The sequence below is a fragment of the Apodemus sylvaticus genome, chromosome 12 (assembly GCF_947179515.1).
Source record: "Apodemus sylvaticus chromosome 12, mApoSyl1.1, whole genome shotgun sequence".
NCBI lineage: Eukaryota > Metazoa > Chordata > Mammalia > Rodentia > Muridae > Apodemus > Apodemus sylvaticus.
Window position 1 is genome coordinate 93,578,006 of NC_067483.1, and position 27,710 is coordinate 93,605,715.

The 27,710-nt window shown below is 40.4% G+C and overlaps 1 protein-coding gene across 1 annotated transcript in view; it reads right to left on the reverse strand.

Annotated features, from left to right (window-relative positions):
• Positions 1 to 9,884: 9,884 nt before the first annotated feature.
• The window catches only part of Lyplal1 (lysophospholipase like 1), a 44,766-nt gene continuing 26,940 nt past the window's right edge, over positions 9,885 to 27,710 (reverse strand). Inside the window, exons 3-5 of the mRNA XM_052200962.1 lie at positions 27,522 to 27,691; positions 11,396 to 11,511; positions 9,885 to 10,773 (exon numbers count right to left, since the gene is read on the reverse strand). Of these exons, the coding sequence (XP_052056922.1) occupies positions 10,534 to 10,773; positions 11,396 to 11,511; positions 27,522 to 27,691 (526 nt within the window). The 3' untranslated portion in view covers positions 9,885 to 10,533. The remainder of the gene's footprint in view (positions 10,774 to 11,395; positions 11,512 to 27,521; positions 27,692 to 27,710) is intronic.

Genomic DNA, 27,710 nt, shown 5'->3' on the forward strand with positions numbered 1-27,710 from the left:
ATGCTGCTTTGATAGTAAATTTACTATCAACCTTCTGTAACTCCCCTTTTTATGAAACATTTTATCTATGAAGTAATTTGATAAAGGACTTTTGTCTAAGGATATATAAATTGCCAAAGAGAAGAAATAAAGTGTGGCTTTTGGGCCTCCACTCCGTCTATCAAATGTATATATGTATATGTCTGTCTATATGTATTTACATACATAAGTATGTAGGTATATGTGTATGATAAATATGCATGTGGACTTGTGAAACTGATCAGGCCCAGTCAGAATGTCTCTCTCTCTCTCTCTGTTTGTCTCTCTCTTTGTCTCTCTCTTTCTGTCTCTCTGTCTCTCTGTCTCTCTCTCTGTGTGTGTGTGTGTTCATGCGTGCACTTGACTCTCTTCTTCCATTTCTCTTCTCTCTAGCTCACAAAGAGTTAATGAACTCTGAGCCTCTTGCCCTTCCAGAGAGAAGTCCTTGAGTCAGAGGAAAAAAGGGCCCAGATAACTAAATCTATTTTCTTAATCTCCTGCTATCATCAGGAGTTAGATTGCCAGAAGCCAGCAGCCTTTGGCCATAGAATAGTTAAAGTGTTAAAGAAAAGATAGATTACCAAAAGTAAATACCCCCATTACCAACACCACCCTCGCTGCCTGCCTCAGGTAGCTGTATGAAGCAGGGCTGGACTCCATCAAGTTATGATACAGATGTCGCTGCATTTAGAGCTGAGAACTCAACAGTCTCTCATTCTCTACACGCTGGCTAGTGAAGGCTCTCTGCATTTATCACCATTCATTACTTTTCTGTTGCTGTAATAAATCACCATGACCAAAAGTAACTTATAAAAGAAAAATGTATATTTTGGCTTACAGTTAGTGAAGAAGAGGAGTCTACCATGTTGGTGAATTACAGCAACAAGTGGCAGGCACTGAAACAAAAAAAAACAAAAAAAAAACAAAAAACAAAAAAAACCTCTGAAAGTTTACATCTTCAAACCAGAGATGGTGACCTGAACGTGACTTGAGGCCTTCAGTCTCAAAGCTTACTCCCAGTGAAGTAGCCACTCCAGCAGTATATAAAGTACCACAAACTGTGCCACCACTTGGAGACCAAGTGTTCAAATGCCTGAGACCAAGGGTGACATTTGTTATTCAAACCTCCACAGATACTGCAAAAAAGAAAAAAAAAATACTTCCAGTGAGGTTTGAGAGATGCATTTATCCAGGGGAATAAAGATAATACAGGGAACAGTTTCATGTCATGCCCATTTAATAGATTAATAGATTAATAGATTAATGAGTGGTATCGGGTCCTTGCCTAGGGCCTGTGATCTTGTAAGCCATGGGTTTGTGGCCCACTTCACAGTATCAGGCATGAGTTCTATCTTGCAGAACAGGGCTTAAAACCAGTGAGAAACTGGTTGGTCCTTATCGTGACATCCATTCTGCTCTAGTGTACCAGTGAGCATGGCCTGCGTGCCAGGCCAGTTGTCACTGTGATTTGCAGAGATCAGAGTTGGGTCAGACTTTTTGTCTGTGCCATACATGGAATCTTCTAGTACTCTGAAAGCTATCCAGTGGGGTGAGGCTTTATGTGAATACACGCTTGATTTTTTCCCCAGGCCCTGTCATCAATTATGTGTTCTCTTCAAAATATACAGTCTTACCATCAAGCTCTGGAGACTCATCAAGAGCAACAGCCCTAGTCTACGATGTTTGCTGGGGAGTCAATGGGACGTCACTGATGACAGCTTGGAAAGGGGTGGCCTATCTGAGCTCCATGTGTATGTGTATACATATATGGATTTATATGAATATGACTCTGGGAAGGTTTTCTGGTAGTACGTTTCCATATGACTTCTTCAAAACCCTCTAAAGTAATTTTTCTACCCATACTCCCTCCTCTAACCTATCCTTCCCCACCACCCAAATGATTTCATCTTTCCTGTTTAATTTTTCAACTTTCTTCCTATAACATCTGCATTCTAGTAACTTCCCTTGAAAACTCTACCTATGCTCCCTTACTAGTTACCTAACTCCGGTGTGTACTCCAGTGTAAGCATGCTGAGAGAGAACATGCAGTCTTTATGTTTCAGGTCTGAGGTACCTTATTTAGAAAGATTATTTTCAGCTCCATCGATTTGCCTGTGGTTTTGTTTTTTTTTTTTTTTGAGTTCCATGTTTATTTATAGATGAATAGTATATTGCACACTGCCTGAATTACTTTTCTATTGTTGTGACAATACAGCCTGGCCAAGGCAACTTATAAAACAAAGCATTTAATTTGAGGTCTTACAGTCTAGAGGTTTAGTGTCTATGACCATCAGGTGGGAAGTATGACAGCAGGCTGGCAGGCATGACACTAGAACAGTGGCTGAGAACTTATGTGGACTCCATAGCGTAAGGCAGAGGGGAGGGGAGAGGGAAGGGATGAGGGTTAGGGTGAGGGAGGGGGAAAGAAAGAGAGAAAGAGCAGTAACTAGAGATGGAATGGGCGTTTGAAACCTCAAATCACATCCCCGATGACACACCAAAAGTATCACATGTTCTTACCCCTTCTCAAAATAGATAGATAGATAGATAAATAGATAGATAGATAGATAGATAGATAGATAGATAGATAGATAGATAGATAGATGGATGGATATTTAGAGCCGCTAAACTTGACTATTTGCCTAATGGGCAAAACATGAGCTTATTAGGGACATTTTTGCAGAGAACACGATTTCTTCAATGTTCAACAATCATCACAGAAACATGTTTTTTTATTTCTGATGTGAAAAAAAATATGTGGTTTTTACGATAAATCTACAAGATGTCTACATAGCATCACAAGACTGTAAAAATATTTTATACATCTTTGTAAAAATCTAATCAATGTTACAAATGGAATTTCCTAACCAGTTTCTGGAGAGCTTGAAATATTTGAGGGGAAAGACTAGAGCCCCTGCAGGGGATTAATGAGATTTGAGGGAGCCCCAATGGAGAGCTGTAGTGAGTCTTACATGAATGGTCTTACTGGAATTTTTTCTGTTTTATTTCTGCTTAATGAGGAGAAACCAGGGAGGTGACTATAGACTGAGACAAGAGTCCAAACAGCTGTCCAAGGGTGCTGTTGTTAATTCCCCCTGGAAGGAAGACCTCAGCCTGTGTCACCCAGGGGCCTACCCTTCAGTAAAGGGTATGCATAATCATCCCAGATGGGTATCATTTAATGCTAAAGTATGTAAATTCCTCTAAAATTCTTATTTTAAACATTAAACTCCGGGGTGATAGATTAGTACCATTATAAAAGAGGTAGGATGTCATCCTTTTATGGCTTGGACATGAACTGGCCTTCACCAGATCACATGTTTGAACACTTGGTCCCCAGCTGGAGGTGCTGCTGTGAGAGGTTGTGGTACCCATAGGAGGTAGAGCCTAGCTGGGTATCAAAGGCTAGATTTGACATCAGAGGGTTAAGGAGGCAGGCAGTGAAAGGGGGTAGGGCATTGGTGACTGAGGTCCTGCTGATAGCTGACTGAGGGCCCACTGACAGCAACAGGCGATTTACAGGGTCAGCACTACTAGGAGCAAAACTTAACTATCTGAGGCTGGCAAAAATGCCCAGTGAGAAACTCTGAACTCTTCTAATTCTTAAATATACATACATATAGACAGACATATTCATATATATTTGGATGAATGAGGCAGAGTCACCCAAGCCACCACTTTGTTCCTTCTCTCTGGCTTTTTTGTACCGTCTTAGACAAAGGTTCTATGGAAAATTACCTCATAGATAAAATATTACTTGAAAGTGGAGTTACAGAAGGATGTTAATATTAAGTCCAAAGCTGTGCTTCATTCTATAAGCTCATTATAAGTTCAAAGCAACAGTTTCACGTGGCCTTGCTTTATCATAATGCACACCTGTGACTTTATCCTTGGGCCTGATCTAGAATGAAGATTTTTCCTTGATCACAAATATATCCTAAGCCTATATCTCTTTTTAGTGTAATTGTAGAAGCTCATTGTGTTCCTTATTATGCAGCCTTTACTTCTATGAGGATAGAATAGTATTCTATAAGGAGTGGGCACATTCTATTCTTGATTGTAACTTTATTATATCTTTCTGGCAAAACAACTAAAACCATCTCTTAAAAATTTCTTCCTAAAATTATTTGAATCAAATCAGGAACTATATGAAAAACATTAATTCATCTAAACAGCTTTCATTTACAAAAGTTCATCTTTTTGTTGATCTGCAGAAAATCTGCCCAATAGTGTATCATTAGGCTATGTAATAGTGACAGGAAAGGCATATCAATAGCAAGAAGAAATCCCATGATGAAGTCTCTGAGGTCCCTGATTTTTAGAGTTCACCCACCACAGGGCACACAAAACAGTGAACCATCTCCAGAAAACTCACTTGCAGGCCTTCAGCCTTTCCTAGATGGCTCCTGGCAGCTGAGGAAATAAGTCATACAGGAAGGGCACTGGGGTTTATAACCCAGCTCAGTATATTTTCTTATGCTGGATTTCTTCCTAATCTTCCCAGATAGTAGCAAGCAGCACTGTTCTGTGTAGACAGCCAACAGCTCTTTCTGCCACCATGGATCCCCTACTCACCTCAAGCTGTGAGCCAAAATAAATCCTTCACCCATTAAGTTGTTTCTTGTCAGGTCCAGTAAAGAAACAAGTACCCAATACAACTCCTGGTACTTGCTGTCTCCCCAGTTCTGTGATACAGTAAGGTTCCATCTTGAACCAAGACTCAGGTTTTTATCAGACATTTAATCTGTCTGTGTTTTGATCTTGGACTTTCTAGTCTCTATACCTGTGAAAAGTAAATTCAGTTCTCTATAAATTTCTAGCCTAGGACATTTCGTTATACAGTAGAAATGGACTAATGGCACATACCTAATATTTCATGTGCAAATAGGGGAATTCACACCCCTGTTACCTAGACCAAGAACAACATTTGTAAGCCATCTGGTTTACCTGATAAATATGAGAGCGAGGATATTACACAGTGATCCCAAAGGAAGAGGGTCACCAACTGTGCCCCGTTTGTCATCTGTCATGCCAACCAGAGATCATTCGAAGATGGTACAAGGGGCTTAGCATCTTTAATTTGTCATGTTTCTGAAAGAACAGCCTTGACTGTTTCCTAAGAACTTTGGTCTTTTCAGAGAAAGTTCTGAGATGGACTGTCATGAGAAAGCACAAATGATATGACTGTCTTAGGCAGGGTTTCATTGCTGTGAAGAGACATCATGACCACAGCTACTTTTAAAAAGAAAACATTTAATTGAGCTGGCTTACAGTTTCAGAGGTTCAGTCCATTATCATCATGGTTGGGAATGCATGACTGCATGCATTCAGACATGGTGCTGGAAAAGGAGCTGAGAGGCAACAGGAAGTGGCTTGAGACACACTTCTTCCAACAAGGTCACCTCTACTCCAGCAAGGCTACACCTCCTAATAGTTGCCCTCCCTACAGCCTATGGGGTCCATTTTTATTTAAATCACCACACTAATATTACCTTCTGCCCAAGTTTACAGTGGGGATGAAGCTGAGCCTCTGAAAAGGAAGGAGACTGCATCTCCCACACTTGAATAATTCTTTTAAGCAGCTAAAACCAAGATCAGAATGGAAATATGGTTTGCTTCCTGCCTGGATCTGCTCCAGTGCTCTGTGATCCTGATCTGTCCCTCTCCTCTCAGAATTTAGCTCTCTGAAGGAGAAAGATTATCAGGGACCACAAGGGACAGAAAAAACTTGCATCTGTTAGTAACTGAGGGAATGTTGAGAAAGAGGGAATCTTCATTTTGCCGAGCTTGCTGGGTACAGGTATTTGTTGCATAGCTCCATGGAGTGATGGTATACCCATATTTAATTGCTAGGGTGGAGGTAGGCTTCACAGTCAGGGAGAGGGGAGGATAGGTATGTCTCTCTTGGGTGATTTTACTGCTATTGTTTTGGCTTCTACAGCTAAAGCTAGAAATGCTACTGTGGATTTAAAAGCCTCTATTGAGAATGCATGTAAGCAGCCAAATGGTGTTGCTTGAGAAGACCTAGGTATAGCCAAGTGTTGAGACCCATGTGTCTTCACATCTTCAATGAGTCCTTGAGTCACAAAACCCAGTATCTGAGAAAGTTATCAACTTTCTGACAAAAGGAGGAGGCTTCCTCTCTGAGGTATCCCTTAGAGTTTCCAAGTGTATGTGGGCTTTCTATTATTTTTGTTGTTATTGAAGACCAGCCTTAGTCTATGATGATCTGATGGGATGCATGGGATTATTTCAATCTACTTGTATCTTCTGAGGCCTGTTTTTTGACTGATTATATGGTCAGTTTTGGAGAAGGTCCCATGAGGTGCTGAGAAGGTATATTCTTTCATTTTAGAATAAAATATTTTATAGATACCTGTTGAATCCATTTGGTTTATAACTAACTTCTGTTAGTTTCACTGTATCTCTGTTTAATTTCTGTTTCCATGATCTGTCCATTGATAAGAGTAGGGTGTTGAAGTCTCCCACTATTATTGTGTGAGGTGCAATGTGTGCTTTTGAGCTTTAGTGAAGTTTCTTTTATGAATGTGGGTGTCTTTGCATTTGCAGCATAGATGTTCAGAATTGAGGAGTCTTTTTTGGTGGAATTTTCCTTCAATAAGTATGAAGTGTCCTTCTTTATCTTTTTTGTTAATAGGTTGAAAGTTGATTTTTTTTTATATTAAATCACTACTCCAGCTTGTATCTTCGGACCATTTGCTTAGAAAATTGTTTTACAGCCTTATTGGTCTTTGCCACTGAGGTGGATTTCCTGTATGCAGCAAAATCTTGGGTCCTATTAACATATACAGTCTATTAGTCTATGTCTTTTCATTGGGAGATTGAGTCCACTGATATTGAGATATTAAAGAAAAGTGATTGTTGCTTCCTGTTATTTTTGTTGCTAGAGTTGGATGTTTATGTGGCTATCTTGTTTTTGCTTTTTTAAAAAGATTATTTTCTTGCTTTTTCTTGGGTGTAGTTTCCCTCCTTTTGTTGGAGTTTTTCATTTATCCTTTGTAGGGCTGGATTTGTGGAAAGATACTGTGTTTCATTTTTGTCATGGATTATTTTGTTTTCTCTGTCTATGGTAATTGAGAGTTTTGCTGGGTCTATAGTAGTCTGGGCTGGCATTTGTGTTCTCTTATGGTCTGTAATGACATCTGCCCAGGATCTTCTAGCTTTCATAGTCTCTGGTAAGAAGTCTGGTGTAATTCTTATAGGTCTGCCTTTATAAGTTACTTGACATTTTCCCATTACTGCTTTTAATATTTTTTGTTTTGTGCATTTGGTGTTTTGATTATTATGTGATGGGAAGAATTTCTTTTCTGGTCCAATCTATTTGGAGTTCTGTAGGCTTTTTTGGGGGGGGGGCATCTTTTCTTTAGGTTAGGGAAGTTTTCTTCTATAATTTTGTTGAAGATATTTACTGGCCCTTTAAGTTGGAAATCTTTGATTTCTTCTATACCTGTTATCCTTGGGTTTGGTCTTCTCATTGTGTCCTGGATTTCCTGGATGTTTTGTGCTACACATTTTTTACATTTTTCATTTTCTTTGACTGTTGTGTCAATGTTTTCTATTGTATCTTCTGCATCTGTGATTCTCTCTTCTATCTACTGTATTCTGTTGGTGATGCTTGCACCTATGACTTCTGATCTCTTTCCTAGGTTTTCAATCTCCAGAGTGGTCTCCTTTTGTGATTTCTTTATTGTTTCTACTTTCATTTTTAGATCCTGGATGGTTTTGTTCAATTCCTTCACCTGTTTGGTTGTGTTTTCCTATAATTCTTTAAGGGATTTTTGTGTTTCCTCTTTAAGGGCGTCTACCTGTTTATCTGTGTTCTCCTGTATTTCTCTAAGCGAATTATTTATGTACTTCTTAAAGTCCTCTATCAGCATCATGAGATGTGATTTTAAATCTAAATCTTGCCTTTCAAGTGTGTTGGGGTATCCAGGAATTACTGTTGTGGGAGAACTGTGTTCTGATGATGCCATGTAGCCTTGGTTTCTGTTGGTAAGGTTCTTTTGCTTGCCTTTCACCATTTGGTTATCTCTGGTGTTAGTTGGCCTTGCTGTCTCTGCTTGAAGCTTGTCCCTCCTGTGGGCCTTTAAGCCTGTGTCAATACTCCTCGAGCCAGGGAGTAAGAGTAATCCTCGGAGACCAGCTCTCCCCTGGCAGGACCTGTGCACAGAGGGCTGTGGAACAGCCCCAGCACCTGGGTGAAGATGGTGACTGGGAGGACCCTGTCCCACCTGCTCTATTCTCATGTTCTCTTATATGACGAATCAATATATCAGATCAATGTGAGAGCATAACAGGAGTGTATGTAAGGAAAAAGGAAGATCGCTGAGAGGAAAGTGAGGAGAACTGGAAAGGAAGATGAGGGGGAAGATCAGTGTCACATTGTCATGGGTTCTCTTATATGCACACACAAACACACACACAATATACACACAAACATGCACATAAAAATGAAAGCAGAAAATCAAAACAACACTGAGATTACACCTTACACCAGTCAGAAAGGCTAAGATGAAAAACTCAGGGGACAGCAGATGCTGAAGAGAATGTGGGGGAAAAGGAACACTTCTCCATTGTTGGTGGGATTGCAAGCTGGTAAAACCACTCTGGAAATCAGTTTGGCGATTCCTCAGAAAATCAGACATAGTACTACCTGTGGACCCAGCTATACCCCTCCTGGGCATATACCCAGAAAGTGTACCTACATGTAATAAGGACAAATGTTCCACTATGTTCATAGCTGCCTTATTTATAATAGCCAGAAGCTGGAAAGAACCCAGATGTCCCTCAACAGAGGAATGGAACAGGAACTGTGGTATATATACACAATGGAGTACTATTCAGCTATTAAAAACAATGAATTCATGAAATTCTTAGGCAAATGGATGGAAGTAGAAAGTGTCATCCTGAGCAAGGTAACCCAATCACAAAAAAAACACACATGGTATGCACTCACTAATAAGTGGATGCTAGTCCAAAAGCTCAAAATAAACAATTACAATTCACCCAGCATAGGAAGCTCAAGAAGAAGGAGGACGACGAGAAGTGTGTACCAAAAGGAGCATGCCATGGCTGTCTCCTGATGGGCCCTGCCAGAGCCTTACAAATACAGAGGCAGAAACTAACAACCAACTATTGGACTGAGCTTGGGGTCCCCAACGGAGGATCTGGAGGGTGGTCCAGAGGAGCTGAATGGGTATATAGTCCCATGGGAGGACTTCGGACACCCAGATACCCCAAGATTCCCAGGCACTGAACCATCAACCAAGGGGTACATATGGTTCCAGCCAAAAATGTGGCAGAGGAATGCCTTGTTGGGCATCAGTGGGAGGAGTGGTCTTTGGTCAGGTAAAGGCTCAATAGAGGCCACAACAAATGGACGGGAGGCGGGGCAGTTGGGGGGAAGTTGGAGTGTGTCGAGTAGAGGGGCATATACATGGAGGCAGGGGGTGGGAGGAGGGGTAGGGAATCGTTGGGGAAATTGGGAAAGGTTTTACCATTGGCAATGTAAATGAAGAAGATACTCAACAAAAAAAAAAAAAGAAAGAAAGAAAAAGAAAAATATTATGTTAGGAAAAAAAAAAGAATGAAAGCAGAAGGGTAAGTGGACCAGTAGTAAGAGGTATAGGGAGGTTTATGGAAATGTATAATACACATGTGGGAAAACTCCAAAAGACCTATAAATATACACTCATTTTAAAATACTTAAAAGAGCTTTAAGTGTTTATAACCAGTTATCTGAAACATAATGCACAGCCATTGATCTAATTTAATTCTACCCGCAATAAGATTAAATTATTCATTACAGGACTAGACAGTTTAATAAAAAGTCTTTAAGTCAGTAAATTATTTGTCCATATTTTATTTGTCATTATAACTTGGCAGTAAATAGGATAATCTGTGAACAGATTGGAGAGGGCAAACTCATTTTCACAAATTTGGAAAACCCTTTAGTGTAGGATTCTGTATCACATCATTGGCACTGAGAAAGTGGAAATCAAATGCTACATGAACACTACACTGCACTGGAATGGACAAGATGAAAGTCTGGTGCAGAAGTGGGCATCAGGGGCCACAACACTGCTGACTGGAATGGAAGATGCTAAAGCCACATTGAGAAACAGCTGGGCTATTTCAGGTGATGCTACAACTTGTCACATAGCTCTCCTCCTTAGGATGGATGTTTACATACTTCATAGCAGCCTTATTTATGATAGCCTCACACAGGAAGTCACCCAAATCTGTGGTGCATGGACAAGCACATTTTAGTGTGCCTAATCAATGGCACCTGTGCAGGGACAAAACAAACAGTTGGCATTCACTACATGATGACTTTCAAGACAATCTTGTTGACTGAATGAAAATAGACAGATATGCAATTTCATTTCTATAATATAGGGATGCTGGCTGTTTCAATGATATTAATTTTTGTGAGGATCAAATAAGAAAAATGTTAAATGTAAGACAATGAACAATCAATATACTGGTCAGGTGTCATTCATTCTGCCCATCTGTCTCTTCTGGCAGCTTCATGAGAATCCATGACTTGAGACTCTCCAGCTCAGTTTTGTTCAGCTCATGGTAAACATTTGGAAGACTGTAAAATGTTGTGCTCACTCCTAGAGATTTCAGTTTGGAGTTTGTCTCCTCACCCCAGGCATGAAGAACTAGTTCATCTGCAGTGCCATGGCACTGAAAGAGCTCAGGGAGCGTGCGGTCCCCTTGCTGAAGATCCTAAAGGAAGATGTGAGACAACCCAGTTAGATAATCAATCAGAGAAGACCATGCCTAGTTCATTACAGCTCCCGTATGTAGAGGAAGAGGGTGTGGAGGTGGTACAGAGCGAAGTGTGCATCCTATGCCACTGAGCAGGCCTCTGTGAAGGACATGTAGGTATGTGCTCTGTGTTTCCACCACTGAGGACTCTTCAAAGGCCACACTTCAATGGCCAGTGAAGCATTCCCTCAGGAACCAGACAGAAATTCAAGGACAGACTTCACTGTTCAACTTTTGGTCATGAAGCTGTAACATCAGAGTATTAGCTTTATAATTGATTTTTTGAGTAGACTCACAACAAGCAAGTCTGACTATAGTCTTCTACCTTCTAGCTCGGTATGAAGGGTCATACAGTACTGAGCATATTCTTCCTCTCTAGTTGTCCTTTACATGGCATACTTGCTGAACACCGAGGCCTCCTGGACTTGACATCCCTCATTTGGCCATGAATTTCAGACACTATTAATTTGTATCTACGAGGCACTCCATTTTCTTGCTTAATTATTAATTTCATTTTAGTTTCATTGTATTTGTGTTTCATGTTACATTTGTTTATCTGTTTTTTAAATCTGGAACTTACCTGGTAAACAGCAGATGCTTTATTCAGAAAACCAGAAAGAACAAATACTCCCGCCACATCTGGGTGATTTCTATATGCTAAATGCATCGCCATGCAGGCTCCCATAGAAAATCCGCCTAAAGGAAGCAACACATGTGCTTATCAGAAGAGTATAACACACACACACACACAGTCCCAGGGTACTTCAGAATAAAACAGGTCAGTACCAATCTTTCACAAGCATTTTAAAGACTCTGGAGATATGAAGGAAATATACTCCTAAGAAGAACTTCAATCTCATTTTAGGCTGAAGAGACAACTGGCCATGGCAACTCTTATAAAAGAAAGCATTTAATTGGGGCTCGCTTACAGTTTCACGGCGTTAGTCTGTTATCATCAAGGTGGGGAACATGGTGGCAGGCAGACAAACATGTCGCTGGAGAAGTAGCTGAGAGCCACACTCTAATCCTCAAGCGGAGAGATGGGGACAGGGTGTGGGGGAACATGCCTGGGCCTGGTGTGGACACTTGAAAACTCAAATCCCACTGACAGTCCAGGGATACTGTTCCTCCAACAAGGGCACACCATCCACTTCTCCTTATCCTTTCAAACAGTTCCACTCTGTGGTGACTAAGCCTTCAAACCTATCTGTGGGGGTGATTCTTATTCAAACCACAGGTCTTCAGGTCTCATAGAACACATCCTGTTGTGAATGAATAATGCCAAGACATCAGATGCATTATATAAAGAGACAAACTTAGGAGAGAAATCACATACATCAAGAAAAGTATTTATTGTAATTCAAAATATGAGCCAGAGCATAAATCTGACACAGTTATACTTCTAGTGTCTCCTTAAGTTTGGGTCTTATTTATAGGAGCCCTCGCACCACTCCTGGGATTAACACCATGTTCCTCTCTGTATCAGGTGCTGTGCCATGGGCTCCACCAATAGTCATGTTTCTGCTCTCTTCCCCATAACAGAGCCTAGTAATGTCTGCATTAGGAATGATGGTTAAAAACATTGGTGAGCTAGGTAAAGTATTTTTGGAATATGGTATTATTTTGCAAACTGACAAAACAGAATAAAACAAACTCACCTATACAAGAAAAAAATCATTTACTCACTTAACAATTTTAATTGATCCGAGGGCTGAGATAATTAAGGCAGCCCTTGGTGTTTGGAACAGTCTTAATAGGTGGCCCAGGCTGGCCTGGATCTCATGGTTCTCTTGCCTTAGTCTTTTTAAGTGTAGAATACTGCACTAGTGGCTAGAACTAGGGAAATTAAGACACAGAGACCCTGCTATTCAGGAGCACGACTGAGAAAACGTGTATCACAGATTAGGGATGGTGTGTGGGGAAAGAACAAATAGCTGGTGATACCACACATGGCCGGAGCTCAGAGCTCCGCAAGGGGTCCTAGCCTGTAATGAGAATTGAAATCATCTCATTTGTATCCTATGAGAAATAAGTGAAAGTAAACCACACATTTACAGGCTTTAAAATTACATTCTGGCACAAATTCAGTCTAATTTTCAGCCTACTGCCCTACATCACATCATAAAGTGCTGTCTGAAACCTGTCAGAGACCATCATGTGAATTTATAAGATACTCCCTCTCTACATCAAGACCGAGGCCTGAGGAGACAGGTATGTAAGAGTACCTTTTATTTGCTTGAAGCAACTTTTGTCTCAGGCTTATTGCCTCCATCTGCTAACCTAACCCTAGTCCTGGAAGCTTCTAGCCTCTATACAATCTTATTTAGGCTTAGAATGTTTTCAGCCTCTGAGACTTACTATTGAATAAGCTCACCCTTTCTTTTTCTTTCTAGCTAGCTAGTTCAACTCAGCCGTTCTGGTTCAGACTCCTCCCCCCCCCTCTCTCTCTTTAAAAAGATATATATATATATATATATATATATATAATGTATATGAGTACACAGTAGCTGTCTTCAGACACACCAAAGAGGGCATCAGATCCCATTACAGATGGTTGTGAGCCACCATGTGGTTACTGGGAATTGAACTCAGGACCTCTGGAAAACAGTCAGTGCTCTTAACCTCTGAGCCATCTCACCAGCCCCTCAAACTCCTCTCTAAGCTTATTCAGACTGGCTTCTCTTTGGCCTCTAACTTTTTGCTTGGCTACCAACTAACTCAGTTAATCCATTCTGATCTTTTGGCTCCTTCTCACTCTCTAACTCATTCTGTCTTCACCTGTGTCTAGCTTGTTCTCACTCTACAGCTGGTCTCTACAACTCTCCCAGTAAAACTACCTCCTCCTCTCTCTGTATTACCCCTTAAGTAGCTTCCCTTCCCTTTCTTGTCTCGTGAGAACTGGGCATATCCTGTCAAATCTTCCTCTGATTTGTCACTTTGTCTGCCACTCAATTTGACATCACTTCCAAACATGGTGTTTCCTTCTACAAACTAACTTTACCTTCATTGTTCGTGATTAAAGGTGTGTTGGGCTGAGCCATATCACAACTAGAAACAAGTTTTTTTCTAGTTCACATTCTTGGAGTTTACAATGTAATCAAACATCCAATAGCAACAGGTGGCCTGCTTAAAGGTATGTCCTTAATTTTAGGTATAAAGTAAAGACTTCTGGGATGCAGATCACTGTGACAGAGCCAGTATACTTTCAGTTAGCCTTTGAATATTTCCTTCCACTGGGAAAGGCAACTGCTATTAATTAGGGCCCAGGATTCAAATATATACAAGATGACTAACAGATTGCAAGGTTTAGATTTCTCCTAAAAGGCACAATTTGTAAATAATCATGCATGATAAGAATTAGTATTATGCCTGTAATTTTATTTCTCCAGAAAAAAATGACAGGGGCTCACTGGTAGCACTATAATCTAGAGGTTTAGTGACTAGACCAATGTGGACAAGAGACACCTTAAAGGATAATATATACAGCACCATCCTCGGACACAAGACAACCAAGGAAGGTTCTGGAACACCTTAGTGCAGGAAGAGGGAATTTGCCATCTCAAGACACTTAAGTGTAGCTTGCTTCTATGTGTGAGCCTTCCCAGATGGATGAGCTGGCGGGCTACAGCTGTGTGTCTGTACAATGATGCATCCTCCATGTGTCTCCTTTGGACATATAGAACTCAGTACAGACGAGATCAGTATCCCCAGCAGTTGAACGTGCATGTATACAGAGTGGAATCTCAGACTTATTATTTCATACAACTTTGCTGTGATTCTAGCTTCAGGCCTCTTTCTTCTGAAGTTTCTATGCAGGAGCTACACACAGTAGCTAAGCAAACTTCTCATTTTCATTTGCTGAAACACTAGTCTGCTGGAGGTTACAAACCTCAAGAGGAAGAAGCTGTTCTTTCTTTGTCAGAAACTGAACTGGCTGAGAATCAACAATCAGCTGAGTGACATCTCTGTCCTCCTTTGCATATATTCATTAGCTAGTTTATCTTTAATCATCCAGCCCAGTACAGTGTCTGGCACATGATGTCAACTGAATACTTAAGTTATATTACCAAATCCACTTTTGGTGGTATACCTCTATATTGCCAGCACAGACGAGATGGAGGCAGGATGGTCAGGAGTTCAAGGTCAATCTAGGCTATATGAGATCTGTCTCAGAAACAACCAACCAACCAAAAATGTAGCAATATTTTAGAAACTGATATATTAGCAAATATGTATAAGCTTCTTTTAATATTTTTCTAACTTAAAATTTAAATTAGAATGAGGATTAGATTGAAAATATGAGAACCTTACTTCTAGTCTGCCTGAGACATATCCTACCTAAACGTCTGAATAAATTCATTAAAATCTAGGACTTAATTTCCACGAACGCTGAAGAGCTAGAGCAAATAGCCTAAACCATTTCCATCAGGTTTCTAAACAGCACTATGTGGTAGGTTGGCAGTAAAGATTCAATCTTCAAAGGCTTTCCAAGTTTACATTTTTCATAACTACAAATCCATTCTTCACTGGGGAGGAAGAATCAATATATGTCAGCAGAGAATTACAGCTCTCCCATCCTCATGGATGGATGCTGGGAACTGCCAGTTCTTCTAGCTCTTCCTTTGTCTCTTATCCAGTTATATACATTGTAAAGGCAAACACACTGTTAACCACAAGGTATGCCTCTAAAAGGGATTCTGTGGTGTGTATGTAGGGGATCAAGAGGAGAGACACACTCAGAAACAGTGGGGCGCGCATGCAGCACACACACACACACACACACACACACACACACACACAGAGGGGTGGGGGGAGGAATCTGGTGGTCACGCGAGGCTCAGGAGAAGAGGGAAGAAGACAGGCCATCACACTGACACAGTGGTAATTCAGCCATAGTTGGAGGTTTAACAGTTCCTCTCTAGTAAGGCAATCTTCTTTCACAGGAGGAATCATAATAAATCATACTAAAAACTGTTCCTAGCATTTAATTTCTTGCTGGAATTTATTAAGTGGACCTTTATTAAACATAAAATTCAAAAGCCAGACATTGTACACGCAGCCACTTTTGCTACTGACACTTTAATAAGGTCTTCAGTAGAGAGCATAAGGACTTAGCATTCACTGGAGAAGAAAGATCTCCCTGTGCTTAGACCAGGGCTGGGCACAGCAGGAGCTTCATAAATATTCACTGGGTAAATGAAGTCAATGTAAACTGAAGTTCGAAAAAGATACTTCTGCAAGGAGACAGATTTATTGTCAGGAAATATCATTTTCTGGCAATTTAATTTGACATGACAATAAAGCTTATAAAGATATGTGCATGGTTGAAGCTAGGAGTGGTGGTACTCAGGTGTAACCGAAGCACTCTGGAGGAGTAGACAAGAGAACCGAACCGTGAGCTTCACAGCAACCCAGACAACAGTGCTCACAAAAGGAAAGGAAACCTGAATGTGGGATTATGACTGGACTGTAAAGAAAGATTAAAGATAAAAGAAAAAACAATGAGACTCAGCCCTGGACCACTAGAAAAATCTCATCGCATATGTCTGACTTGAAACACTCTTCTGTCATGAGTTGGATATTTGGGAACCTCAGGTGTTGTGGTAATTCCACACTAAACATTATGGGTTAAGTGCAAACATAATGGTGATTTAAGAAGGATCAGTCTGCCATCAATATACACCAGGGCTACACAGCTGTTCTCTTCTGAGACACTCAAGACCTTGAATTGCATTTCCCCCAATGCAATTTCAACGACAGCTAGAGTAATGAGGAAACCAAATCTTTGTTAATTGTTAGGTAGCTTAAAATTGAACTTAGAGTCATGGTCACTGGTGGCAGCTGAACTTAAACAAGGAAGAAAATCTAACAGTACCAGAGAAAACAACGTTTTAAAAATTGAACTCATTAATTCATTAAAAGATAATCTTGAGCCTAAGATAAGGATCATTAAAAGATAAAGTATAATAAATCAGACAAATAGGACAAAATATGTTTTAAAGTGATTATAAAACCATAAACTTCACACATTAGGCACTTTTGACAGTTCATTTTTATTAAGTAGGAACTCTAGTGAGTTTATGTGGCTTCAGTGTCCTCTGATGAGACTAGTCTGAGAAAGAAAAAGAAAACAAATTGAGAAAGGGTTGAGGTGGGGGTGGGACAAGAGGGGAGAAGAAAAAGAAGAGAAAAAAAGAAAGCACGTAAAGGTTTCCTCTAAGCCTTTAACCCGTGTCTCTAGATCTCACTATGGAGAACATGTGCAGGCTGAAAAGTCCCTAACCCATTTATAGTCCAGTGAGGTCACCATAGCTCCCCATTTGCCAGCTTTGACAACACTGTCACCTTTAGCATGGGGCACTATGAAAAGGAACTTTGTATATTTTCTCTCGAAGAAACTGAACACAAAGGACCAGTTATTTGAGTCAATTTTCCATCTAGGAGTCTAAACTCCAGCCTACAATATACTACTCAGTAGGTAAATAGAAAATAGTAAATTCATTGTAGGGAATGGTTATGGTGGGCATTTATAGTTGCTGGTGAAGTATTTAAAGTAGTAAGAGGTAACAATTTAACATACTTAAGATTAACAAGCTGAATAAAACATGTTAAAAATAATAAACTTGGCTTTATGAACTCTTTGTATAAAATAAAACAGAAACAATCTATAAAAAACTCTATACTGAGAAAATTAACATGTTCTATCTCAAAGCAAATTCCTAAGACAAAACCATGAAGGTTGTTATCAAGGGAACAGATTCTTTTTAGGGCAATAACGTCCCAGCCCCTCTATTTCACTTACATGGCACTCTAGTGCTCTGCAAATGTCCAGAAAGGGCAACTCTCGGTCGCCGTGTCCATTTCTGTACTTCATCCTACAAAGGTTGCAACTTATGACGTTTCCACTCTTCTGCAAAAAAGTGCTAGGACAACAGTCCCAACCTAGCCTTTGGAGGCCTGGTAAGTGTTGCTAAAAGAACCCTGAGTTGTTTTTAATTAGTAAAAATACATCTATTTGCACTTGTATAGAGTGAGCAATGTTATCATTCCATATGTGTGCCCCAGGGATAGCTTGGGGGGGGGGTCAGATTGTGTTGCTAGGCTGCATCCAGTGGATTCCAGATGCCCCTGTTTTAATTTTATTTTAAATCCTATTATGATGTTAACGTAGTAATTACAAGTCATTCTGTAACGTGTTTCCTCCATAGATAAAGCAAATAAAGGACACCAATCCTGAGATTCTCAGTACCCAGTAGGTTTTCAAATTTTGTTTTAACAGCTGAACACCCTCTACATTGGACCCTGCTTTATCTTCTGTGGATCTATAACATAAGTCTTTGCACGGGATTGCAAAACCTATAAAAATTAAGATCTAAATTCACAATTTGATGAACACTTGTTGAGTGACTTTTCGATGTGTAGATGGTGAATTTAATGGCTATATAATATGCAATTTTATGATTGGACCATAATTATTTAACTGTGCCATACACAGTGAGTATATAGGTCACTCATGTGACATACATGTGGTCCTGTAAATACATCCACCACCATACTGAGAAATTTTAATCAAACACATATAGCATCAAAATTCTGGTAAGAGTCAGATTCTATATACATCCTGGATCAAAAATGAACCTAAATTATATCAATATCTTCTCTTAACAAGTTATCACCACCTAGTGGCCACAAACAGATTCTTATCATGGTAGAAAGTTCTTGACTAAATTAAGGGGTGTGGGTTCTAGGTTCCCTTTGTGCTGCTCATAATCTCTGAATTTTAATCCCTTCTCTGGTGAAATGAAAACAATTATATGCTAATTTACTTACTGCAAGGCTCAAGCGGGACAGCCACATTTGGAAGAAATGCTAATGAATGCCTTCCATATGAACAGGAGTGGTGTGTGATGGCTGCTGCGTGCTAAGCTGAAGAGGTACCATCTTCTCTAGACTTTCTCAGTATAACAGTGCGCACTGGCGCCTCTCACTCTCCATTTCTATTTCTCTTAAATAAATAGAAAAGAAACTGGGAAAGACCCTTGAGGACCTGGGCACAGGGGGAAAGTTCCTGAACAGAACACCAATAACTTAGGCTCTAAGATCAAGAATTGACAAATGGGACCTCATAAAATTACAAAGTTTCTGTAAGGCAAAGGCCACCATCAGGACAAATTGGCAACCAGAAAATTGGGAAAAGATCTTCACCAACCCTACATCCAACAGAGGGCTAATATCCAATATATACAAAGAACTCAAGAAGTTAGACCCCAGAAAACCAAATAACCCTATTAAAAAATGGGGTACAGAGCTAAACAAAGAATTTTCACCTGAAGAACTTTGGATGGCTGAGAAGCACCTTAAGAAATGTTCAACATCATTAATCACTAGGGAAATGCAAATCAAAACAACCTTGAGATTTCACCTCACACCAGTCAGAATGGCTAAAATTAAAAACTCAGGAGACAACAGGTATTGGTGAGGACGTGGAGAAAGAGGAACACTTCTCCACTGCTGATGGGATTACAAGCTGGTACAACCACTCTGGAAATCAGTCTGGCGGTTCCTCAGAAAACTGGGCACAAAACCTCAGGAGGACCCTGCTATACCACTCCTGGGCATATACCCAGAGGATTCCCCAACATGTAATAAGGATACATGCTCCACTATGTTCATAGCAGCCCTATTTATAATAGCCAGAAGATGGAAAGAACCCAGATGTCCCTCAACGGAGAAATGGATAAAAAAAAAAATGTGGTATATATACACAATGGAGTACTATTCAGCCATTAGAAACAATGAATTCTTAGACAAATGGATGGAGCTGGAGAACTTCATCCTAAGTGAGGTAACCCAGTCTCAAAAGAATACTCATGGTATGCACTCACTGATAAGCGGATATTAGCCTAGAAGCATGGAATACCCAAGACACAATCCACATATCAAATGATGTCCAAGAAGAAGGAAGGAGTGGCCCAGTGCAGCAGTGTAGGGGAATACCAGAACAGGGAAGTGGGAAGGGGTTGATGGGGGAATGAAGAGGTTTTATAGGACTTTCGGTGAGGGGGGATCCAGGAAAGGGAAAATCATTTGAAATGTAAATAAAGAATATATCAAATAAAAAAAAAACATACAGAAGTCCATGACGTAAACCCGAGAGGTATGGCCTGGTTATGAAATGTGCTATTTTACATACTCAGAGTGAATGTATAAGAACTCCAAAAGGCAGGCAAACTGTTGAGTTGCCTCACAGTACAGGAATTAGAGCTGCTTCTGCTGAGTATATCTGGTCAACTTTCAGAAAGTAACTGGAAAGTTCATAATGATATGCTTGTGTTTCTTCTAAGTTTTATCATAACCTTTATAGACTCATGTGACACATAGATATGCTTTTAGCAAACTATACAAGCAAACTATACACTGTCTTACATTGTTATTTCAACTGATGAGGATCTGTGTCTCCAGAGACCATTCTTGTATTAACTTACCTGTGTCAGATGTGCAACCCCAGCAAAGTTTTACATACTTCTTCCTTTACAGCAGAAGCTTATTAATGTTTCCTATTAAGACAGTAATGTATGTACTTTGCATAAAACTTTGAACATGAATCTTCATAGCCCATTCCACAGTCAGATGTAACCTTCTGTGGAACTATCGTATCTCTTTCTTCTCAATGTTATGGTGTCAGTTCATTGGGCCATGAATCTCCTTATCCGGTTATTTCCTTCCTGCTGTCCTAGTAACCTACATATGTCACTTCCACATTGTGGCTGGCATCCCTCTGCAGTCAACACCCCACCATGGCTGACATCCCTCTGCAGTCAATACCCCATCATATCACCTGGTGACACACAGTCCTAGGGGTGTATACTACACTGCTTCCTTGGGAATGGAACAGGTTTCTCTCTTGTTTACCAAATCCTTGCCATGCTTTAAGATCAGACAGAGGGTTATTTTTCTAGGAAGACATTCTTAACCACTAAGGTCTATTTGCTGCCTCCATCCTATCTGCCGTACATCTTCCACTCATTTCTTAAACAACACGTCTACATTAGCGTGTTTGACTTCAGTTCCTAACTCATTGGAGTTTCTGAGAAATGTTACTGCTCCAATACTTATGTTTTATTAACAACATGGGCATAAACATCTAAATACCATTCCAATACAAGACAGACAACTCCCGAGGATAGATCACATACAACACAAGGACCTATTTCTAAGTAAGTTCAACACAGTAAAATCAGTCAAATGAACACACAGCAAAGGATGGGCCTTTCCTCACCTGCATCAGACCTGAAACAGTATTCTTTACAAAGTATCAAATATTGAAACTATAATCTCAGAGACATGGTCCTATTACACACATCATCTCATAAGTCAGAACCCTGGCCATTGTTATACAGAATAAGGGAACCATTTTATAGTTAGTACTCCCATTTTATTCCCTTTAAATCTAAGAGATTTCCTACTTTACAACTACTTGCTTTGACAACATAACTTTTTTCCCCCATCAATAAAATTTTATTCAACTTGATATCAGATGTATAAATTAAATGAGACAGGATTCTTTTCCAGTTGGCGTTGCAAGACAGGAGAGACAGGAGAGTGTGAAGTGGCACTTTGGTATACCATTTGGCTGTCAGAACTGAAAGCACAGCCCTGGGAGAGCTACCTTGCAGGAAACCCAGCAAGGCCTTAAACAACACTTAAGAACACTGTGTGGAGGGCAGCGAGAGAATGAATGCACTTGAATATCACTGAAGGAATGATTGAATATGTTACAGTTTGTTCACAGTAGAAAATGCAATATAGGCATTGAAAGGAATGCTGATAGGAATACTGTTGATAAAATGAACCCATATAAAAATATCTCCTTGACAATATATGAATGATTGTGTCTATACAGGATATACAAGAATACACCCTTATCTGTAGGTATTGAGACTTGGGAGAAAATTCTTTTAAAAGACACCTTTAATTTTGAATATCCTATTTTCCAACTAAGAACAAATAAATAACTACATAAGAAAAATACTTGGTTTCAGATCTGGAAGTTGAAAGCTCGAGAGACAGTGGTTAAAGGTGGCAACCATCTATAGAAAATGGAATAAGGACTAGCTGGTAAAGTTTAAACCAGAGCTAGGCAGAAGACTTTGCATGATGATATAAGGACACACAGTGAAAGAAGTACATAAACATATAGGCTACAAATATATACATAAGCTGGCTCCACTGTTAAAACTAGAATCAGTTTTTAATATACTCCTAAATTCTTTGATGTCTGTTATCCTAAAGTCAGAAGCAACCTCATTTGAATGAGTTAAGCTATGCAAAGTAAAAAGTCCCAACCTTTACTGAAGAGCACACACAGACACAAGTGAACGCATGTGCACTTGAGCATATTTAATAAAAATTCTTTTGGATCAAAGTGCACACTCATAATTACACACTAAATCCCTCTACCACAAATTTGCAAACAGCACTGAGATGTCAACAGTTGGTGTATACACTCTAACAGACACATTAGAGTAAAGCTAGCAGAAACGTATTTTGTAGTAATTTGTGTATAAATGATCATGGAACAGTGACGATGGCAGAGGGTGGAGAGGCATGTACGCACTGAGGGGACAAGCAAACATCCACAAGGAAGAAATGGTGAGCCATCTCAAGGTCTCTGAGTGGTGGTGACATGCTAGGACGGCCACTAAGGCTTTCCCACCCGAGTGGATGACATGGAGTGCATAGAATCTATCTCAGCAGGAAATGCCAGGTATATTCCTACTTCTAAGTATCTCACTGACATTGGCACATCTGAACTCCATGCTGTAGGGACAATGGTCACTCATGGCACAGGTCTCAGGGTCAGCAGCTCCTCCTTCCCTGAATTCTGTGCTGCCAGTTGGGCTGGTGCCCTTCAGCGCTCAAGTCCATAATCAAGAGGCCGTGGCTGCAGTGTCCACAATGAATGGGCCATGGGTAAGGGTGCCTCGGAGTCGCCCCACACCACATTTTAAATACATGAGAAGCCACAGCTAGCTCAGTGTCTGGAAAAACCATAGCAAAGGCAGACAGGAGTATAATGCTCTGTGCTTCCTGTGTGAGCATTTCTCATGTACATGTGGTCAAGAATCATGTGTGTTTTATGACACCTGACTGTGGAACTGCTATTGTTACCACTGACCAAACAGTGAACCAGGTGATTAAGAAGGACCAACACAGGGTCCTCTCTGCGCTTCTGATTTCACTCTCAAGTGAGGAAAGCGGACTCACTCAAGGTGACCAACCGGCTCACGTTCAAATTCTAACAACGTCCTTCTTCTTTCTCTGTTTTAGATTTTCATAAATTTTATTATTCTATACAAATGTTATGCCTTCATTATAAATTTCAAATTTTATAAATGTATTTTATATATGTATGTATGTATGTGTATATATATATATATATACACGCAACTCTTCCAAAAAAGTTTTTTTTTCTCATAAATTCCATGGAGTCCTGATGAAATACTAATTTAATCAAAGACTGTCTTACAACTATATACAAATTAAGATTTTTAACAAATTTCTCTTTCTGATTCAGGAAATAATAAAAAAATCATTCTATGGAGGGAAAAGAAACTAAAGTCCAGGTAAATCAAATATTAAATGTAAAATAAATTATAAAAAAATAATTTGAATGAATGTTCACTTAAGTTATAGAGAACAAAAGAGAAAAAAGTTATAAAAGGAATAAACTAATAAATTACGAGAAAATCCTTTTCTATTACACTAAAGCAGAACTGGAAGGAAAATAGCAAATTAAATGTAAATTAATGTTAGTTACTAATACTTATTTAAACTTACTTGTGGATAAAAAAAAAAAAAAACACTCAAAACTGGACCCTTCAATACAGATGCAGTAAGAAAGAGTTCTTCAGTCACACTTGGGAGAGGAAAGCAGTCACAGGGAAGGGAGGCAGAGGGAGGGAGGGACCTGGGTGGGAGAGGGGACATAGGGGGAAGGGAGAACATGATCCGGTGTGTGGGGAGGAGGAGGACTGAAGTCCTGAAGGCAGAAAAAATGGAAACAGGCAACCTCACAAGGTAGGAGGAGGGGGACCTTCTAGAATATACTGGAGATCTGATAGACTCTCAGGACTCAAAGGAAGGGACCTTGGATGAAGTGCTCTATAGTGGGGAGGGGGAACTTGTAGAGTTCACTTCCAGTGGAGGGACAGGACATTAGGTGGAGGGATGGTGTTGCCATCTAACAGTCAAAAGTTCTGACCCAGAATTGTTTCTGTCTGAAGGAACTGCAGGGACAAAAAAATGGAGAACATGAGAGAAAGGAAGCCCAAGTTGGGGTCCAGCTCAAGGGGAGGCCTGGGGCCCTGACACTGTTACTGATGCTGTGGTGTGCTTGCAGACAGGAGCCTAGCATGGCTGTCCTCAGAGAGGCCCAAGGAGCAGCTGAAAGAGTCAGATGCAGGTACTAGCACCCAATCAATGGACAGAAGGCGAGGAGCCGAGGACCCCTGTGGTTGAATTGGGGGAAAGCTGGAAGAAGCTAAGAAGAAGGGTGGCCCCATAGGAAGACCAGCAGTCTCAACTGACCTGGACCCCTGAGATCTCTGTCACTGAGCCACCAACCAGGCAGCATACAGCAGCTGGTATGAGGCCCTGACACATATACAGCAGAAGCCTGCCGGGTCTGACCTAAGTGAGAGAAGATGCACCTAACCCTAGAGAGACTTGAGGATCCAGGATGTGGGGAGGGCTGGTGGGGTGGGGGGGTGGGGAACATCCTCTTGGAGATTGGCAGAGTGAGTTATAGGATGGGGAGCAGTCAGGGGTCAGACCGAGAGAGCAGGGGTGGTGGTGGGGACAGGGAGGATGAAATCTGGACTGTAGAAAAAAGAATTAAAGAATAAAAAAAGAAAAAAAAGAGTTCTAATGTAGATGGTGGGATATCTATGAGTATAAATTTTGTGAAGGGATTTTGACAAATATTATGAACTTTTAAAAAAATATTTGGGTTCAATGGAATAATCATGGCCTTTCATTTTTTTTCTTTTATTTTTTTATTTTTTATCGTGGGGCTTTAAATTGAGTAGCAGATCTAGATTCAAAATGTTCCTTGCTTCTCTGACCTTAAGAAAACCCACTATCTTCACGACACTGAGAGATGCCACAGACAGCCCACTGGGCTTAATAGCATGTAGGAAGGGCAGGCAGGTGGTAAACAGGCTGAGATGAGCATTAGATGGGACAAACTCTTCAGCTGATGGCTGCCCCCTCAAGTGTGCAGGGCAGTTTCCAATGTTTCTATGTCCAGAGGCTCTGTATTCTTATTGTACAACCAATTCATCCTAATATTCTCCTCAGAATCCATTACCTAATACTGATAAACTCAAGGACTGGTTCCCATGCTTTGTGTAGAACACATATCTAGCATTATTTTACTCTGTGTATATGGTGCTTTGCCTACATATATGTCTATCACTATGTGCATGCCTAGTGCTCACAAAGGCCAGAAGATGGCACCCACTTCCCTGGAGCTGGAGTGGTTGTAAGCTGCTGTGAGGGTGTGGGGGAACTGATGCCAGGGCCTTTGGAAAAGCTGTCAGTGCTCTTTTAAGCCATGAGCCATCTCTCTAGCTCCATACCTAGTTTGTCACTGCTTTGGACAGATCGTTCCCTAATTCACAGACTAGTCCTAAGAAGATCTACTAGGAAGTCAAGAATGAGGCAAATACTTCATAAGCACCATTTCTCTACTAAATAGTTGCATTATCTCCACTTTACAGATATCACAGATATTTGAGGTAATTATGGGCTGGTCTAGACAGGCATGTCAGACTTCAGTCTGGGACACTTCTGTGTCATCACTATCCAACCACACCACTTAACTTGGCAAAGAACAGCAACAAAACATCACAGTTGGGCAGCTACCTTTTGTTATGGTAGGTCATGTCCAAGACCAAAACAGTATGACCTTTTCCACTTCGTATTCACCATCTGTTTGGGCTGCCTGGACTGTGCCTGGACTGTACAGTGTTAACAGTTAAATTTTAACAACTGACACTCCTCCAGTGTCACTGCCATCCTCCTCTGATCCTCACCTAATGTTTCCATGCACGAGATCTTTACTTCATCTAAATTCCTACAATTACAACTGCTCCAGGCACGGGTTTGCTCATTACTCATCTAGTGAGGGCACGTTTGCTCAGCGCGTACTCGATGCTAGGCTTGGTGATGGATGCTCAGGGCAGGGCAGGGCACTGATGGGGCATAATCCATGACCATTCCCTTTGGATAGCTGTGGGCTGCACTGCACTAGGGTGCCCAGACCAGCCCAGCCCAGCCCCGGAGGATTAGTTACTTCTTAACTTAAAGGAAGAAATCTGTGATAGAGAGCTTGCTTTAGTTATCTGTTTGTCCCTTTAGGCACTGAGAAAATTTCCTGCTACAATGTAAGGACTCAGGGAGACTGAGCTGGTGACTGGATGGCGGGATCCATGACTCCTCCCCGCTCCTTCCTAAGGCTGCAGGTTGAGGGTTGAGTAGCGTTTCTCCCATGTGCCCTCCCCAGGTTTCCTGCTCTTCCACGGTTACCTCTATTAGGGATATCTGTACTTGCTGCCAAGCACAGAAACCCAGAAGAACACAGACAAGGAGTGTGAGGATTAGAAAGGTGGTGATGCTGGGCAGGATGCCAGACCAGTTCTTAAACTTAAGTAGACACCAAAGGCAAAACATAGAAGGGATCTTGTCCACTGTATGACAGGACACTGGTAACTAACTAACTGAATAGCTCAGTACCTCCATGGCTTTAGTGAGTGCCAAGGAATTTTACAGTACTAAAAGTGTTCTTTAGTCTCTGGAAGATTTCTGAGTATATTTTGATGCTATATAGCACATGATGGAGATGTTTAATTTATATTATAATTTCATCATAAAATATAGCTGTTACAAGTTTGTACACTGTGCAACCAACCATTCTGTACAACTGATATTCTACACATCTCACCTTGTATTTGTATATATTTAGAGAAGTAGAAAATTTTGCAGGTTTGTATATTTGATGATTTCAGGCAAAGAAAGTATTCAATATTGAGTTTACATAAAGCTTTAAATGTCCTTGGGAACAAGGATCACAGTGGCATGTGTAACACACATTTATCAATGTCTTGTGACACCTACTTGGAAGACTTTGTGCTCATGAATTTGACAGTACACTCTCATCACATACCCTATTTTTATCATGGTAGCAGCAGTTTAATTTTATATTCATGAGGTCCTAGCTACATGAAAGGAAAACATTTTAATTGCAACAGATAATCTCAGTTAAAAATTAAGGTAGAAAGATATTTATCATTAAAACAACGGCAAACTAGCTGGGATGTGGTGGTATATTCCTATAGCCCAGCCCTTGAGAGCAGAGTGCAGGAGAATTTGGGATTTTGATGTAGTCTTGGCTATATAGGAGTGCCTTGTCTAAAACAAATAAACAAGCCAATAGAGGGTTGTTATTAAAAATGAAAATCAATGAAAGTTTCATGAGCTGTTGTTTATGACTCTAATATTTTTGAAAGCAGCACATGTAGCTTATCCAAAACTGTGAATGGGTCAAGCAGTATTCACGTACCTGTAAACAATGTTACAAATACCACTCAGAAAATATAATTGGAAGAAAATAAAATACATTACCAACATTATAAAGTCCTCACCTATTAATATCCTGCTCTTCTGGATGCCTGTTTTCACTTCGTCATCAATCAATCCAGTGAGCACTTGACACATTCTATCGATGGATTCAAGGTGTTCTGGGCAGTCATTAGATATTTTAAATCTGTCAAACCACACATTGGAGAGCTCTCCCTTCAGAGGAGTATATGGTCTGTTTAAAACAATGTAAA